Source organism: Apteryx rowi, unplaced genomic scaffold, assembly GCF_003343035.1.
Source record: "Apteryx rowi isolate R43461 unplaced genomic scaffold, aptRow1 scaffold_1011, whole genome shotgun sequence".
In the NCBI taxonomy this organism is placed as follows: Eukaryota; Metazoa; Chordata; class Aves; order Apterygiformes; family Apterygidae; genus Apteryx; species Apteryx rowi.
In genome coordinates this window covers 146,141-161,077 of record NW_020447211.1, presented here as the reverse complement: position 1 = coordinate 161,077, position 14,937 = coordinate 146,141, and the positions used below count along the sequence as shown (strand labels likewise).

The following is a 14,937-nucleotide window of genomic DNA, read 5'->3' as shown; positions in this document are numbered from 1 at the left end:
CAGGGGTCAGTGCCAAGCAATGGAGAATTACCATCCTGTTAGAGCCACAAAGATTACAAATCCAAAAGTGTAATAAAATCCTGAATGTGTGGCTGGAGGACCAAGCTGATGACGACTGATGTAGATGATGAAGAAGAAACTTCGGATCAAATTATCTTCTGGCATAACTGTTCATCTTGGTGGAGTTACGCCAGCAGAGAAACTGGCCAGCATTAGTATGTCTCTCAATACATTTGTAAAGCGAAGGCTGAGAAACGATTGATCTGTGACACTGGAAACAAATGAGTTTCCAGAGAGAAACTGTAGTCAAATGCAGGGCAATCACAGCAATCCTGTACCAGGGAACAACCACCACTGGATTTTAAAAAGTGAAAGTTAGTGTGTCTAGGTGGCATGAAACAAACTGACTGACAAAGCTGCTTTTGTGTGTCTGTCCAAGTAGAGCTTGAAACAGCACAACAGGAATTGCAAGTATACTTGACCTAAGGAGCTCTCTCCAAATCCAGGGGGCCTGCTGGAAAGGTCACCAAAAAAGGTAAAATAATTCAGTGATGTTTATAATACCCAGAAATGCATAATATATCACATGAACAGAGAGCTCAAAAGACACACTTAGAATATTCCCATGCAGCATAAAGATGCATGTTTTTGATAACACATGCAGCAGATGGACTTGTGTGTATGGTGAAATTAGATGGTATAACCAGGGACCAGGTAGCAGGAGGAAGAGCATGGCCATACATAAAGCCAACAGGTTAGAGATGGCTAGAAGGGCTAGGATTTGTGTAAGGACCTCACATGGAAGTGCAGCTTCCTGAGCTCAGCTTAAGAGTAAGTGTCCAGGTTTTGAATGACAAAATTATTTTCAGTTTGGAATGGAGACCAGAGAGCCCAACTTGCAATCAGGCACAAGTAACTCTCAAAGATCTGCTGTTCTGGGGCAAAAATAGCTAAGAAAAGGAAGCCTGGAGGAGTTCTGTAAGTCTTGTTCAGTGCTCACTTGTTAAAATTAGAGGAAAACTGAAGGTGTCAGTCAGCGGAAACTTGGGGCAAAAGTCTCCCTTGCAGAAGACATAACAAGCAGCACTTGCTCCCAAGGACCACCTCAAGCCTAATACAAGAAAAGGAAGTGCCAGGACTTGGCTCAGGCTGTAAACTTCTTTGCAAGTAAATGAATAGGTAGACAGTGACCATGAAACTTTGAAAGCTGCAGCACAGAAACAATTGTCTGTAGTTAATTAAGACTGCAGGGTTGAATTGCTGCAGGTAAGAGACCAATTTTGTGCTAAGTCGCTGGCTAGCAATACTAAGCAGGTGAGTGAGAAATGCTCCCTCACTCACAGTGGCATAGAGACTCTTGAGAGCATAAGAGAGGGGCCCAAACAGTGCCGCTTTGCCATATAGGAGCACTGCCTGGACGGGGAGGAATCCAGCGTGACATCCATCAAGCACAGGAAGCAGAGGACGACAGAGCTATTGGGACAACATGAGGATGCCCTGCACCTTGGCACGAATACATTCTCGTTCAGCAGAAAAGACTCCTGATATCACTTATGATTATTTTTAAATAGAGCTGTTGCTTAACTCACTGAATAGTAGTGTAATAACACAGTGTAGCTAGGTCAGCATGGGGATGCCATATGAATTAATAACAGAAAATGGCTCACAATCGCTTACTTCCTGCAATTTCCTTTGCTCTGTGAGTTCAAGCATAACATACCAGTTCATGCTTGCTGCATCCAAAAGTGTTAGCAGGAAAGTAAGCAAAAAATGGCATAGAGAAGATAGGGAAGATTAAGGGAATCCCTATTTAGCACTATTAGGGTGCGAGAAAGCACGCACCTCATGCTGATTTTGGCATGTACTCAGATCAAAGAATTATGCTTAGAAGGACTAGAAGCAAAGTCACCACAAAATCTCTTATCCAGCAAAAAAACTAGAAAATTAAAACTACAACCACTAACACTGTCAACAGGAGAGCACTGATTTCCAAACAGAGGCAGCTGGGAGGTGAAGCAAAATGATTCCAAACCACACAAACAGGCTCAATGTGGCCGAGCCCAAGCATTTGTTTGACCAAGGTGTGCTTGGTTGTCTCCTCCAAGTCAGACATCTATTGGGGGATGAGTCCCTTCCCTATACGGTCAGCAGAGGAAGAAGCCCCTCCAGACAACAGTTCATCCTGTGCTAAGATAAAGTCTATGGGATGCGTAAAGCGTGATGCAGCTGAGCATTCCTCTGGCCTGACAGTAGGGATACAAACCCCGTCTTGAAACACATGAGGCTCCAGCTTCTGTACCTCTCCCGGGGCTCAAGGAGCTATGGGAAAGTGATGGTGTAAAAGCAAGTTGTGACTGTGTGGTCATAGAGTGGATCCAGGCCAGAGATCCCTGCAACGCCTCCAGATAGACCCCTTATTGTAGGGGGAATTGTGCGGCTAAGCCATGGCCGGGGCTTCGCTGCAGCGAGGGGTGGAGGGCCAATGAGCAGGGCCCAAGCACAGTACCCTTTGCCCACCATAAATAAATGTAAGGCAGGGGGAAGGGGATCCAAATCCAGTCAGACTGATTCTAGGGGATAACTGACCAAAGGGAAGGAGGAGTATAAAGAGCTCCAGGGTGCCCGAGGGAGACAGGAGCAGAGAAACCCCAGCAGCACCTGAAGGAGCCTGGAGAGCTGCCCACCAGAGCCCTGCTGCAGCCAGGGTGGCATGGGAGACTGCAGCGTTTGCGTGTGTATTCTCCTGGGTCACCGCTGCTGGCGGAGTTTGGCTGTGACCACTGGGTTTGAGTGTGGCTGCTGTTGAGGCCACTCTGAGCTGGGCGAAACCGGGAGCTCCTCATAGGGCAGGATACTCATGCCAGCCACCTTCTCGGGGCGTCCCCCAGCCGGAGACACCTGCAGCGGGGAACAGGGACCCACTGGGGCACCGGGGAGTGATGCGGGGTGTCCTCCACCTGCCAGCTCATGTCCGCCTGCGCCAGGAAGGGGATCAAAACGTCACAAACGCAGCAAAGCATGATGTTTCCTCAGCGTGGCCGGGCTCTCCAGGGACCCAACAGCACTGCTGCTCCCCGGGCAGCGGTGTGAGCCCCACATGCACGCCAGGTGCCCCAAATCCCTCGCAGATCGGTGGGACCTGTGCCCTGGTCCCTGCTCCCTGGAGCTCGGGGGGGATCGGGATGCTCAGTCGGGTTTTCAGCAACAGGGAAGCCCCTCTGCTCCAGGGCTGGGGCAGCCGTGGGTCCCAGCTGCCTCCCAGGGTCTCTCCGAACTGGGTTCCAGGGGTTGGTGGGCCATGGGGTGCAGGAGGGGTCACGGCTCCGGTTTGGCAACCGGGACAGGGAGGGGAGGCTGCTCCCGGCGCTGCGGCTTTCACCGCCGGTGCTGCTCGCGGGTGGCCTCCCTCTCGGCCGCCACATGCCGGGCTTTCTCCCTGGGCCCCGAGCGACGTGGCCTCGGGGTGGCCGGGCCCCCTCTTGCCCCCATCCTGCTCCCCGCGGAGCCATTTCCAGCAGCGTTGGCTGCTGAGTCACCGCAGGCCCCTCCGAAACACCCCACTGGGCCCCGGGCTGCGCGGTGCGGGGGGGGGGGGGGGGGGGGGGGGGGGCGCCGGCCGGGCACCCTGACGGGCAGGAGGCCGCGGGGGCGTCTTTGGGGAGGCTCGGGGCCTCCGCCGGGGAGGCTCGGGGGGCCTCGCTGCGGCGCGCGCATGGCGGAGCCGGCGCGAGGGGGAGGAAGGAAGCGGCGCCCGCAGCGTGCGCTGCGCGCGCCCAGGGCTGCAGCCGGCCGGCCAGCGGCGGGCGACGGGCCCCCCTCGGCCCCAGCGGGGCCCCAGGCGCCCGGAGGGAGCCCCGCCGCCGCGGGAAGGCCCCGGCTGATGAATGAAGAGGGGGAGGGCGCCGGCGCGGGACGTAGGGCACTGCGGCCCGCCGGGCTCCGCGCGCTGCTGATTGAGAGAAATGTGAGCCGGCTGCATCACTGCAGTACCCACTGCAGACGCGGAGCGAGGCAGCGAGAGCGCGCAGCGCACCAGCAGCTCCTCGGCGCGCAGCATCCCGGCTGAGTGGCGGCCAGAGAGCAGCCCCCGCCGCCAGTCGGCCCCCGGCGGGGAAGAAGCGGAGGGCGGCTGCCTCCACGAGCCGCCAGGGCGGCACAAAAGCAGCCTCCGGCCCCGGGGTGTCCTGGAGGAAAGGGCGAAGGAGCCGCCAGCAAGGGAGAGCATCCAGCCAGGCCGCCTCTCCCAGGCGGCCCTGCACCTGCTGCGCTGCTGAGGAGCTCATCCTTGCGGAGACGAGCGCGGCGGAGGAGCCTGCAGCCTCCTGCGTGCTGCCGGGAGCCCCGCAGCCTGCAGATACCCCGTGCCGGGAGTGTTGCATCAGCTCTTATCTGGGCGAGCGCGATTCTGCGGCGCGCCGGGCAGCGCGGGGGCACCGGCTTGCCTAGCGCAGGCAGCAGCGGTGGAGGCAGCGCAGGAGCCGCGGCCCCCGCCGGAGGAGGTTGCCCGCTAGCGTTGCAGCCCCTGGGGGGGAGCAAGTCACATCACGGGGACCGGAGATGCAGGCACAGGCGGCAGCGCGGAAGCTGGCTTCCTGACAGCACCATCGTCGGCGTTACCTGGCGGGTTTGAAAGCCTGCTCACCCCGAGGCACCCCGGACATCTGGCCTCTGCGGAGCATCTGGAGCAGCCGGAGCTGGAGAGGAGCCTGGCTCGGCCAGTGCTGCCTGTGTGCCCTGCTGCTCAGGGATAATCTCCCTGCGGGGTTTACAGCCGAGGAAGCCGCCTGAGACGGAGGTGGGGGGGGCCGCGGGAAGCCGGACTGGACGGGCGGCCCAGTGGCGAGGTCTGGGGAGGCTGTGGAGACCTGCCAGCATCCCCAGGGAGCCAGGACTTTGCACAGGCAGCGCCAGGCCGGCATCGCTCCGCCTTTCAGATAACCTTTAGCAACTCAGGCCTCCAAGCTCCTGCCGGGGACAGACAGGGACTCCGGGGGCTAAGCCAGGGGCGCAGCGACACCGGGATCCTCTGCCCATGGCACGGCGGTCCAGCACTGCAGCCCAACGCAGGTAACCGCTGGTAGGGACTGTCCTTTCAGCCTGCCCGCCGGGGAGGCATTGCCCACCAGGCACACGCGCGCGGGCGTGCGGATGTGAGTGCGTGCACAGCTGAGCCGTGAGTGCGCCAGCGCTGCGTGGGGCAGGGGGGCGAGCGTTGCGTGGGGATGCGCGTGCCAGCGCGGCCGGGGTGTGCACATCCACGGGGATTGCAGCGGGGCACCGCGTGCGCCGGCGGGAAGGTCCTGACCGGGTGTCTGTGCATGCACGTCGGGGTGGGTGCCGCGCGTGGCAGGAGGGCTGCGTTGCCTGGTGAGAACGTGGGGTACGGCAGGGGCGTTGTGCAAGGGCTGTGCACGGAGGCGTGTGCCAGCACAGGGGCTGCGGATCAGGGTGCAGGGTGCTGCCCGCCCGCGTGCATTGCCGTGCCGGCGCCCATCGGCTGCCGTGGGTGAGCGTCCGTGTGAGCGCCGCGTGGCACTGCGGGCCGCCAGCCCGTGGGAGCTGCTTCTGCCTGGCGTGGGGGTGCGTGTGCTGGCTGCAGGGCACAGGGTGCAGGATTCGGGGCCATGGGATACGGGGCACAAGGTGCAGGCCACCGTCCCTGGGATGGGCGGCACAGTGCTCCACGGGACCCCATCCTGCAGCCAGGGCATATCCCCACGGGAACACGCAGGCTGGGGTTGGGCAGCGGCTTTGCCCGTGGAGCAGCCAGCGGCTCTCAGGGATGCAGCGGGTGGGAAAGGGCTGAAACCCGCAGGCCTCTCCCCGACCCTGAGGACTGCTGTCACAACCAGATGGCCACCTTGGGCCACCTCCATCAGGCCTGGCAGGGCTTGACTGGAGCAGGCATCCCGCTAACAGGATTTGCAGCATGATGGAGGAGAGCGCCTTCGCCCTTCCCAGAGGAGAGGCAGGCTGTCGCCTGGGCTGCCTGAGGAAGAAAATGGCCACGGGCTGACTAGCACCCATCCCCATCTCCTGCCCCCAAACACGTCTTCTCTGGCAGCCCCTGGGCAAGAGCGGGAGGCTGCGGAGGCAGAGAGGAGCAGGGCCAGAGCGGAAGGAGGGAGAGAGAATTGCAGGGACAGATCAGGAGCAAGTGAGAGAGGTAAAAATAGATCCACAGAGCAGAGGAGGGGCTAAACGTGAGTGAAAACCCTGTGCAAAGGCAAAGCTGGCTGGGGAGCCCCTCCGGGAAGGACCCAGCAGGGTGCATGGGCCCGGGGCTGGTGCCGAGGGCATGTCCCCTGGGGCGGAGAGGGGCTGCAGGCCCCTTCCCAGCCATCCTCCTCTTGGGACTGCCTGGGGGGAAATACCTGGCTTCTCCCACTTCCGTCGGCCAGCCAAAGCATGCAGGGCGGATGGATGGGACTGGTAGGGCCGGTGCCTCAGGGAGCAGAGAGACAAATTGCCAGGATGCAGTCAGCCACCCATCCTGGGGGAATGCTGGCAGCCAGAAGAGCCCTGAAGAGCCTAGGAGCCAAATCCCTCTCGCTTTTTGTTTCCAGCCTTTCCCAGCAAGAGCAAAGCTGAGCTGGGGACAGAGGTGCCGGAGCCCGTAGGGACCGTGGGAAGAAGGCACTTTGCAGCCCCAGAGCAAGCCGAGGTGAGCGTGGCCCAGCGCCGGCCGGCACGGGATGCTCTCTGACTCCGGGGCCAGCCCTTGCCCAGCACCCTGCAGGAGCTGCCGGCTCTGCGGATACCAGTGACGGCACGTGGGAGAGCCGGGAAGTCAGAGCAAAGGAATTTGCAAACACATTCTTCAGCGCCACGAGGATCGTACAGCACATAAACAGGAATAAAGGCCGGGTGGAGGCAGGGGCTGGGGCGACGTGTGGGCCGCCCTCGGCGCGGGCAGCGCTGCCCACATTCCTGCTGGGAGCCGGCCCGGGCCGCAGCCCCTCCTGACTCACCTGCTCTGGGTGAGCACCCAGCCCCGGGAACGCCTGGCCTCCCCGCAGCCTCCTGCTTCAATTTGCTGTTTCCAGCTGCAGCTGGGAAACGCCAGCAAAACCAAAGGGGGGAGCTGCGGAGTGACAGGCAATGTCATCTTATTAACATCCCGGCAAAGCGCGGCAGGGAGCAGATGCTTTGATCGCCCGCCTGAGCGTTGTCCTCAAAGGCGGGTGCAGGCAGGATGTCGCCGTGAGCGCAGCGCCTTCCCCTGCACGCCTCCAGCCTCGTGAGCGGCACCTTTGGGGCTGAGCGCAGACGAAGGACCCAGGGCCTCCTTGCACCACGCCGTTTCCCCAGGATGTGCTCCTGCTCCAGCCACTTTCCCCGGTGCTGCTGCTCCACGGCCAGAACGCGATTGAAAGCCCTGCATGCTGCCAGCATGTTTTAGCCTCATGCAGGCGTCCCTCGGAGATCCCAGAGCAGTGGACAGTAATGTAAAAACGATACTCATGTCGTGTCTGAAAGGGCAACAGGTCATCATTAAAATGGAGGCGATGAAAATCATCCACCCGGAGAAGTTTTCGGAGCTGCAGGCCTCGCAGCCCCGCTACACGCCAGCCCCACGCCGCGAGCCGCCCCTCGTGGCCAAGCGCGCCTGGCCGTCCGAGTCCGAGATCATCGTGAACCAGGCCTGCGGAGACATCCCTGCRCTGGACGCTACCCCCGGCTCCCTGGGGCTGCCCCGGACTCCCCCCCTGCCGCGGCGAGAGCGACTGTATCAGGGGCAGCGCAAGGGCAGCTCGGAGGTGTGCTACCACCGGCAGCCCCCGTCGGACGAGGTGATTGTGAACCAGTACGTGCTGCACCCCTCGACGCCCTGCGAGCCGCTCGAGTGCCCCACCTGCGGCCACATGTACAACTTCACCAACAAGCGGCCCCGCATCCTCTCCTGCCTGCACTCGGTGTGCGAGGAGTGCCTGCAGATCCTCTACGAGTCCTGCCCCAAGTACAAGTTCATCTCCTGCCCCACCTGCAAGCGGGAGACYGTGCTCTTCACCGACTACGGGCTGGCGGCGCTGGCGGTGAACACCAGTATCCTCAACAGACTGCCTGCCGAGGCCCTGGCCGCCAACCCCGTGCAGTGGAGCAGCGACACCGACCGCAGCTGCTACCAGACCTTTCGCCAGTACTGYGGGGCGGCCTGCACCTGCCACATCCGAAATCCGCTGTCTTCCTGCACCATCATGTAAGCTGCGCGCCCAGCCCCGCCGCCGCCCCACGCCGCTCGCCGCATCTGCCCGCAGGGCCGTCCCGTGGGAGGGAGAGGACAGCACTGCCACCGCTGGGCTGCGGCACCCCCCCCCCTTCCCGTTTGTGCAGCCGGGGGGATGCGCCGATCCTCTCCACGGCCCAGATCCTGGGCCTGTCCCCCCCTCCCCGCTGCCTCGCTGCCGCTGGGGCAGATGCTGCTTGGGGGGCCTGGGGGGGATGCTGCACCCTGGGATGTGGCGTGGACACGGGACACGACGTGGACCTGGGCTGGGATGTGGCGGTCCCCTGCACCCTGGCGGTGCTCGGAGAGAGGAACGTTGGGATTGGGAGCAGGTCCATCAGCAAGTCCATGGGCTCCAGCCCCCCCATCCTGCGGCTTGCACCCCTTCTGTCCCCGTTGCCGTGCCGGGCATCAAGCAGCCCTCTGCGCTCCTTCCCCGGGTGGCTTCGTGCTCCTCTTTCCCCTTGGCTCCTGAGACACAGCCGAGAGTGGATGCTCGGTCCCCGCTGGCGACCTGCCAGTGACACCCTCTCCGTCACCCTGTGGCCAGCGAGGCCAGCCAAGGTGGGCTGGTAACGGGATGAAGAGCCCTGGAAGTGCACGGTGCTGTTTGGGGTCACCCGGCCAGCACGGGACAGGAGTGGGCTCGAGGACAGGCCCCCAGCTGCCCATTCTTCTCTGTAAGTTATTTGCCAAAGCTTTCATCTTGGTGGCCAATCCAACATGCGTCTGAGTCGTTGTAGCCAAGTCAAGCCATCGCGCTGGCCCCTCGGTTACGAGTAGACATGCGGCCAGTTTCCTCCGCAGGCCCTTGAGGAAAGCTCCAGTTTATCCTCGTTTTGGAGGATTCTTGTTTTCTCCCGTCTGTCCCAGGCCTCCCCCTTCCAGGCCGCTATGTGTTAATAAAGGCATTGAGTTGTGCCCGTTCTCTGGAGGCCCTGTCCACATGGGGCTTGGGGGGGGACCCCCAGGCTCCACACCGACGTCCTGCAGGACAGCTCGGGGTCACAGCCATGCAGCCGCCACGCTGGGTCTGATGCCCTTCATGTGCCTCCGATACAACCACCCAGCTCCCACCCAGCCCTGGGCTGAGCAGGGCAATTCAGCTGGCCAAGGCAGGGAGGGCCTGAGGCAAAGTTTGGCTCCTGGCCACAGTCCTGGCCATGGTCCCTTCTCCAGGTGAGTGGAGCCCAGGGGCTCTGGTATAACCAGCGCCAGCCTCAGCAGTCTCTGTGGGGATGTGGCGGGGTTGGCAGGGTGGCAGCATCCTGTGTACAGCCTTGCTTTCTCCAGGGCATCTGGAGGGGTAAGTTTGCTGCCAAAAAGCAAAAAAACAAACCTAAAAAAAAAAAAAGAAAAAGAAAAAGCCATAATTTGCAGGTGCTCCCGAGGGGCTGAGAGCTTTACCCCGGGACAGCCACAGGACTAAGGGGAGGAGGCTGGGGACCGACACAGCCCTGGGGAGGCACACGTGTGCCTCCCCATCCCAGGACACCAGGCAAGCAGGTGGGAGCCCTGCGCAGCTGCCCCTCTCCTGCCCCAGCACGCAGGCGCTTCTGGAGGGAAGAGCAGCTCCTGACACTGGCCGAAGCCCAGCATCCATCCAGGGAGAGGGACCAAACCGTCCCTTCCTCCTGCGGTGCTGGGGCTGGGCTTGCCCACCCTGGGCTGCCAAGGGAGCAGGCGATGCCACCAGCTTTGCTAGCAAAGCCCTGGGGACCACCTCGCTCCCAGCCCCTCTGCCTGTGGCCCTGCAGGGGAGGGTGAGGGGACTCGGAGAACAGGGGCCGATATCGTTTCTGTTTTGCTCTGCCAATGCCTCCCGCTGCTGGTTGTGATGATGATCATGTTTTATACCCGGCCTTGTTCAACCCTGATCAATCTCCCCAATAAAGATTATATTGGAACGAATGGCGAGCCAGCATCTCGGTGGTGTGTTGCAGCGGGGAGGAGCGGGGCCCAGGCACCAGCCCAACTGCTGGGATGTCGCATGCCTGTGCTGGCACCAGAGTTCCCGCTGCCAGGCCCCAAGCTGATGACACCCCCGTATCTCTGGGCACACAGTACCCTGTCCCAGTCGGCTCTTGGGSCAAGTGGTGGGATAAGATCCCTGGAAGAAGGGCTTTCTCCAGGAAAGAGGGGCTGCAAGTTCTCCCTCTGACCTGGCGCTCGGCTCTGAAATGACTGGGTCCTCTCCCTGGACTTGCCACATCCCTGCCTAGTCCCCAGTCTCACTGCATGTGACTCACCACCCTGGGGTGCCCCCTGGTGGGATCCTGGCCCCCATCTGCCCAGCCTTCTTTCTGGGCAAGCAGAGTCCCCATCCATACCAAAATCTGCAAAAAGCTGGGAGGTTTCTGGTTCCTTCCCTAGTGGTGTGGAAGGGCTCTTGGCACCCCTGGCTGCTCCATGCTCACTGCCTGTGGTCCCACCTCAAGGCAGGGCCACCCTTGGCCCTTGTGGCAGACGCCCAGCACGTGCATGGCTTCCTGCTGGGATGCATGGCGCAGGGGGACCCGGGCAGGCTGGCAGCCCCATGGGCAGCAGGCATGGGGCCGCCCTGGCACTGCATCTCCGAGCAGGGTGCGAGGAACAACATCCTGAGCCGCTGATGGATGTGACTGGCTGTTTTCATACTTCAGTCACCCTCGGGAGGAAGCGTAGGGGTGCGGGTGAAAACCCAAGGCACAATTTGTAACCTCTTGCATCTTGGACATGGCCCACCAGCCAGCACACGTGCCGGCCACAGCACTGCTGCTACGCCAGTGCCAGGAAGCTGTTTCCATACTGGGGAGGATGTTCTGTGTGAATCCGAATCCTTCGTCATGCACATGCACCTGCTGGGCTCTGCCGCGCCTGCAGCCCCTTGCTGTGTTGCTTGCCAGGCAGCAAGGTCCAGATCAGGCATGGGAATGGCCCCAGGGGGTAGTATCCTGCCTGGGGCAGCACGTGCAACTGGGATCTGCAAGAATTACCCACTGTCTGCTCCAAAAACAGTTTACTGCAATGGGAAAACTCTATCTGGGATGGGCAGACAAAAGGGAGTCAGGAAGAGCTGAGGTTATGTTCCCTGGGGCACCTTTCTTTGGCAGGAGCAGCACAAGACTCTGTTTAACCAGGGAAGCAATGTGAAAGAGCCTCCTCTTGGCCAGAGCCAAGGGTGAGGCCAAAGCAGGGCTGGTGCAAGGCTGCATGCATGCAGGGTGGCATGTGCACATGTGTGTGCATGCATGAGGATGCTTGTTTGTGTGTGCATGAGCGCAAGTGTGTGCACACACCTGCAGAGGCCTTTTGGGCTCACGTATCCATGCTATCTGTTGCTGTGCTCCGTGAACGCCATGTAGTTAGGGCGTCTGCTTCCAAAGGAAGCCCCTGGGGCAGCCTGTGAAGTGCAGGGAGCCTTTGCCCTGCAGTGCGGGAAGTCTGCGGACCCCTGTGCCCCCGCAGCCCTGTCCGTGCTGGAGGGGTGCTTAGCTCCAGCTCACCCCTTCCAGCTCTGCACTAGTACTGCCAGTTCCCAGCAGCCCAAATACTGCCTTGGCAAAGGGAAGGAGACAAACTGGGTCTGGTGACGGGCTCCCAGCCAGGTGCATGGCTTACGCTGGCAGCGAGAGTTTGCTTGTCCAGCACCCATAGCCCTGTTGGAGTGCACCCAGCACTTCAGGGGTTTTTCTTTCCGGTGAAAACAAAACCATTTAACAGTCCATTGGTGCTGAATTACAGCATCAATAATGCAGCCTGTGCCGTCCCTGGCCCCAAGCACGCCACGGGGTGGTGACCCAGCTCCTTCGGCTCTGCACCCGAATGCCTGCCATCGCTTAATGGATGTGGGACACGCATGCTGCCCTGGCAGCAGTGCTGGGTGTTTTGTGGGTCAGGCTGTGTTTTCTGGCCTTTTACCACTCAGGCTAGGTCACTACAACTGATGAAGGAGCATTGCTTCCCCACACTGCAGACGGATGGCTAGCACAGTCCAGCACCAGCGCCGACATCAGCCCCAGAGAGTTGGGGCGCCCAGCAGTTCCTGTTCCACAGACCACATCCCCCCCAAAGCCCTGGCCCAGATGCAAAAAGCAAAGAGAGGGTCGAGCTCTGCCGTGGTCCCAGCAGGTCTTGCAGGAACAAGGTCAGGGCACAGGGCTGGTGCAGCCCCAAATGCATTTCCAGGACTGGCATCTTCCTCTTCCCATCTAGTACTGAAGACTTTGGCCCAAGTCAAACACTTCTAGCTGCCCGACTGCGCAGTGGTGGCACAGTGAGGTCTTTTGGGAGCTCCAAAGGGATCAAAACCGCCCCTCGTCGAGCCAGGGCAGAGGTGGCAGTGGTGGGGAATCTTGCACTTGAAGCAAGAATTTGCCCTTTTTATTATGTAAAGATGAAAGGTACAGCGTGTCCTCCCCTCTCCACAGTGCCTCCTGGGCACAGAGTAAATTTAAAACTGCTAATTTGATTTGGAGTTGCAATTAATGAAGAAACAGGGCCTTTCAGGACTAAGTGCTGGGTGACAGCCCATTTTTCCAGCCCTATTAATCTCAAATGAGCGCACGCCAAAAGAGGGGCAGCCTGAGCATGCTGCAGGTGGATGGAAACTATGAGGTGGTTTTGGAGCACCCAAGTAGCAGTTTTGAGTGAACTAAAAGTCTGTCAAAGTTACTCTGACATCCCAAAACACTTTCATGGCTGTTGAGACCAAGCTCAGCTTTCTGTCTCCAAGCTCAATTTTCAAAGTGCTCCAAGTCCCACTGGCCTGCTTAAACTGTCAGACAGATTGCTGTGGGAGAGTTTATGGTACAAATCTGGCTCCGTGTGAGCAAAGGTTGCTCCATGATGAGTTAATTTTAAAATCGCCTGGTTGTAAAATCTTTGTCCTGGGTTGGAGTGAATTTCCGGGCTCTCTCAACTTCAGACCCCCAACCCAGCACCCCTCCAGTGTCACGGGTGGGCTGTGATGGGAGAGGGTCCTCGGAGAGTTAAATAGCTCCTGGGGATTAACCTTCCCCAAATGGCCTCATTTTAAATGTTAAAATAGTCCTAATCGCATGTGGAAAGGGCCATTCCCTCGGGAATCGGTAGCTCTCCGGAGATGCCCTTATGGGGACTTCATTTGGCATGGTTTCAGGAGATGTTTCCCAGATATTTCCTCCCCAAAATCAGCTCCTTCAGACCAGCTGGCTGGTGCCGTATTTTATGCAGGGCTAGGGGTAAAGCAGGAGCTTTGCGTTCCTTGTGGCGATGAACCGTGGGCTGCCAGCAGCAAAAAGCCAGCCCAGAGCCCGAAGGTCTCCTGAGCTTGCCCCTGGGTGTGCAGCAGTGGCGTGAGCTGTTGTAGCCTGCAAATACCCTGTACTCCCATGCTGTCCTGCAACGGCCGGGGCACAGAACAGGGTCCCCTCCCCAGTGGGTTGCACAACGCCAACAGCGGCTGGTTCCCTTTCGGGGTGCACTGGGGGAGGATCTGGCCCCACAGGTCAGCTCCCTGCGGGAGCACAACATGCTTTATTTTTGCCAGGCTGGGAAGGGAGATGGCTAAACATCAGGCAGGCTGTGCCCTCCTTAGGGAAGCACAGCCTGCATGCTCAAACCTGGATCCTTTGCAGCCACACACCCGAAACGGCTATTTTAGCAGAGAGGAAGCTGCTTGCAACGACTTCTTTCAGTGCCAGGCCTTTCACAACAGAGTGCAACCCAGGACGAAAAGCTAGCTGGCAGGTTAATGCAAAGAGTGTGAAAGGCTGTGACAGGTCCCTGGGGCAGCGCTGGCCCCGCAGACGGGGAGGGACTGCTGAGATCAGGCATTTTTCTTGGGGTTAAAAAGCCAGTGTGAGGACTGCCGACAGCCACGCCAGCGCTGGGCACCGGTTCCTGCTGACTCGGTGGCTCTGCGTTCAAAGCCAGCTCCCAGCGCGTGACGTGTGTGCGTGTTCCCAGTGGCCTCACTGCTTTCCCACTGGCCCTCCAGCCACCCAGCCCTCGCTCTCGCGGCTGTGGGGGCACCCGTCGGTGCAGCCCCCCACACGGGGCAGCTCTGATGCTGTTGCAGGCAGGGCTGAGCCAGGCAGAGGCGGAAGGGGAGAAGCTGCTGCTGGATAAAGTGGCCAAAGTGATCTGATGCCTCTGACCTGAGCTGGACGGGCATCCCCAAATCCCGGCCCTGCTGCAATGGTCATATGGGAGGTGAGAACAGGCACGCTCGGTGCATGCCCTGAGGCTGGCTGTGCACGCGATGCTCTGAGAGCTCAGCTGGGCACCCCGAGGTGCCTGCGCAGGGCACAGCACCGGTGCAGCTCCCTCACTTGGCCCTTCTCTATCTGCTGCTCCGGCAACCTCACTGTCCCCCTTAGTGCTGCTGGGGACCAGGTGGGGGGAGAGGAGGATGGAGCCCTGAGTGGGCAGGCCACTCTGCAGGGATGGGGACAGCGATGGGCCGTATCCCCAGGGCTGGGGGCCCCATGCAGCCCTGCCCAGTGGTGGCCAGCAGGGAGCAAGCCAAGCTGGGGGACAGGCAGGGTGAGGGGTGCATGTGGGGGTACATATGGGGGCTGTGATGGGAGCTTGTTGGGGGGGCTGCAGTGGGAGGTTGTGGGCTTTTTGTGAGTGGATGCATGTCAGAAGACATGGGGATGGCAGGGTGCATTTGGGGGGCTGCAATAGGATTTTGGGGGGGCTGCAAAGGAGTGTTGAGAGGCTGGTGAGAAGGTGGGGGAGGGCTG

General features: G+C 60.2%; 1 protein-coding gene across 1 annotated transcript; it reads left to right on the top strand.

The window, feature by feature from the left end:
* Positions 1–3,879: 3,879 nt before the first annotated feature.
* Positions 3,880–10,128, top strand: RNF208 (ring finger protein 208). The gene is made up of 2 exons (XM_026064094.1): positions 3,880–5,067; positions 6,567–10,128. The coding sequence occupies exon 2, from the start codon at positions 7,383–7,385 to the stop codon at positions 8,202–8,204; it is 822 nt and encodes a 273-aa protein (XP_025919879.1). The 5' UTR covers positions 3,880–5,067; positions 6,567–7,382; the 3' UTR covers positions 8,205–10,128.
* The last annotated feature ends 4,809 nt before the right edge of the window (positions 10,129–14,937 follow it).